The sequence below is a fragment of the Quercus robur genome, chromosome 6 (assembly GCF_932294415.1).
Source record: "Quercus robur chromosome 6, dhQueRobu3.1, whole genome shotgun sequence".
NCBI lineage: Eukaryota > Viridiplantae > Streptophyta > Magnoliopsida > Fagales > Fagaceae > Quercus > Quercus robur.
The window spans coordinates 37,085,256-37,088,359 of NC_065539.1; the positions used below are offsets into that span (position 1 = coordinate 37,085,256).

At 35.5% G+C, this 3,104-nt stretch overlaps 1 protein-coding gene across 1 annotated transcript; it reads right to left on the bottom strand.

Annotated features, from left to right (window-relative positions):
* Positions 1–224: 224 nt before the first annotated feature.
* Positions 225–1,919, bottom strand: LOC126689712 (epsin-3). The gene is made up of 5 exons (XM_050384906.1): positions 1,813–1,919; positions 1,185–1,307; positions 906–1,067; positions 593–825; positions 225–505 (listed from the first exon to the last, which is right to left on the bottom strand). The coding sequence occupies exons 1-5, from the start codon at positions 1,917–1,919 to the stop codon at positions 225–227; spliced, it is 906 nt and encodes a 301-aa protein (XP_050240863.1).
* Positions 1,920–3,104: the final 1,185 nt, after the last annotated feature.

Below are 3,104 nucleotides of genomic sequence, written 5' to 3' on the forward strand. Positions count from 1 at the left end.
TTGGTCCCTTCATATGCCAGGACAGTGAAAATTTAGTGGGTGAGAGAAGAAATCGCAATTAGAATTGCTGTTCCATAATTTGTCCAAATATGTTTATTGCAAAATCATACTCTTATGGTTGGTAACACTTACATATACACGAAAATAAGTCAAATCCAAAGCGTTTATCAAAAAAAAAGAAAAAAGTCAAATCCAAAGCAAAAACTTGTATTTACATGACCCTATCAATACCAAAGCGAATGCTGACGATCAAACCTTTTCTTTGTCATCCTTCCGGCATCAGAAACACTCCTAAATCCAACCTTTTCGTGATTACCTCTTGAAGGACTACTTCCAACAAGCTTCGAGCAAATTCCACTCATAAAACCATCCTTTTTTTCATCTTCCTCATCCTCAGAATCAAGTAAAGAACCCGTTTCTTGAATCCGAGGGCTATACCACAGGTGTGATCCTTCGGAATTTTTGTTTGCAGCTGGGAAAATAGGATTTTCCTCATCATGTATACCTCCTTGTGAATTACTTCCCAGCACTTCTTTTTTGGGTGTATACAGTTGATGCTTGTCTAGCTCATTTATATAATTCCACGTGGGACTTGTGGTAGAACATGAGAGAAATGATGAAAATCTTGATGCTTCCGAGGACGATGAGGAAGGAGTGGTTGTGGAAGGAGTAGAGGACGAAGGATAACCCATTGAACCTCCAAATCCTTGGATTTCTTTTGTTACTTTGAGGGCTTTCAATCGTGCCTGTTTGAGTGTCTCTCCTCCTCCCAAAAGTTTAAGTATTTCGTCTGATTTCTTTTGCATGCTTATTCCCCAGTTGAACCTAACATCAATCACAACGAAATAGGGTTAAAATAATAAAAGAAAGCATATGGTAATGCGACATTTACACATTTTAATTACCCCTTTTCATCTATGTGTTTAAATGTTCCGAGCTCTTGAATAACATCAGTATCACATTGAAATTCTTCAGCAAATTCTTCAGGACCATGGGTTAGTAAGAACCCAAGAAGCACCAGTGATTTGTAGGATTGCCTCCATCGCTTCCAATCATTACTAGACAACCTGCAATGCTTACGTATCACTAATAAAAAGTATGCATGCATGTGAATAATTAAACACATTAAATGTTGTAATTTTTATTAAATTGAACTCTTTTAGCCAAAAGCACGCAAAATTTACCTGTTGTGAAGAATATCAACAATTCTCCAATAATCATCTATCTCGAGAGATGCTTCAGCTATTCTAGTCATTATTCTAGCATCAAGGCTACATGGATCATTATTTGTTGCTTCTTCAACCAACCTTTATATAAGAGCATCAATCTTATATAAGTTATTGTAAAAGCAGCAGATAGTAACTTAAAATAAAATTTTATCTATTTTGTTCTATACAATAAACAAGGGAAACCGTTTAATGGATGGCAATTGGGAAGCTAACAAACTAAAAATATAGAAAAATCATTCCATTGGCAACAAATTTAACCCTTTTATGCATAATGGTCCATACTCTCTCTCTCTCTCTCTCTCTCTCTCTCTCTTCATTTTTTTTTTTTAATGCTAAATTTATCAAATGCACTTAACGAAAGCCTAATTAAATAAAGTGAAAATTGTATCTGAGTTATTGTTGCGATTTCATTCGTTCCATACTAGAAAATTAGGATTTATAACCAATCAACATTTTATAAGGTAACTTAAAAGCAATTTTGGTAATTAGTCACGCATTTCGCACCACATTCTTCTTTTAGTGTTGAGGAACATAATCTTACCTATTGTTTAATAAAAAGAAAAAAAGAGAGAGCTAGACTTACAGTTCAGCTTCAGTAACGTCTGTGAAGGCCAGCCTAGCATTTTTGTATTTCTCTTGTAGAAAAGAAGATGCTTGCTTTTTAATGTGGTCTAGCAACAAGGACCCCATGACAATGGCAGGGATTTCTTTTACAATGAAAACTTGTTTAAACACTTAGGTCATTAATGAAACCTAATACTTACTTAAAAAGTTTGGTGATTATATACCAAGGAACCAGACTACATACAGAAGTCAGAAATGTTCCTTATAGGCAATTGTAAAACATTTAAGGACTTAAATAATCGAAGACCCCAGCATAAGAAGGAAAAGGCCTCAAAACACAGTTCCTCAAACAGATAAAAAGCTTTTCTAAAGAATGCCTATACACTATTTTGAGATGCAATTTAGAAAACCACATGGGTAGCCATGATTCTAGCTCGGATAGTAAAGGCCAAGTATTTTCGTTGAAAAGGAAAACAAAATGACTAATATTAGAATTTGACCAAATGTAATCCATAAGTTTTTGCTTCCTTTTGAATAATTTATGTTTTTAAATTGATTGAACTGAAGATTAGGATCATCAAACTATCACTTCTTGGATCCCATTATTTCAGGGTTATCAAGTCCTTTAATCTCGACATTTCTGCATGGGCTTTAGGTTCGAGCTTTGGTGCTCACTTACCCCAGCCCATGTTCTTGAGCCCTACTTGGTGGTGTTGTCATTGGCATATCTGATTAATTTGGGCAAGGACACAGGTTGGGCTTTCAATCTGTTCATTATTGTCCATGATGACATGGTCGGTTGTGGTAATATTCCATATCAACCATAGATCAATCAACTAGTTCATGGAAATCTCTCAACATTACAGGAATAAGTCGTGGTCTAATATCGTATCTCTCAAAAACTCTCAAGCAATCTACGACATTTACTAGCTATATCTACATCAATATGAGGGGCATATTGTACTAACTCAGTGAATCTTATTACCTCATATTTTGTAAGTTTCCTGTTCCCAAGTTTGAGTTTCAACAATTCTAATTCCAACCAGTCCTTAATGCTATAAGTAAAGATCATAACATGCCTCCCATGTAGCGTGTTTATCAACCTCATTCAACAATCTTCGTCCCATATCCCACCATATGTTAGCATTTCCCTCACATTATTGCAACAAAATTCACACAATATTACTCACCCGTGCATCCCATGGTAGTGAATTGCCTTTCCATCTTCTCAACCTATGCCCCCACCTGATCAAATGGATCAATAGTGTCTTTAAAAGTAGTTGTTCTAAGCTTATGAAAGTGTTCGAGTGA

Bases quoted from the DNA above. Each gene is read 5' to 3' on its own strand.
- LOC126689712 (XM_050384906.1), bottom strand. From the start codon at position 1,919: ATGGGGTCCTTGTTGCTAGACCACATTAAAAAGCAAGCATCTTCTTTT. The intron at 826-905 runs GTAATTAAAATG...GATTGATGTTAG, and splicing joins AAACACATAGATGAAAAGGG to GTTCAACTGGGGAATAAGCA. The intron at 506-592 runs GTCCCACGTGGA...ATTCACAAGGAG, and splicing joins TCTCTCATGTTCTACCACAA to GTATACATGATGAGGAAAAT.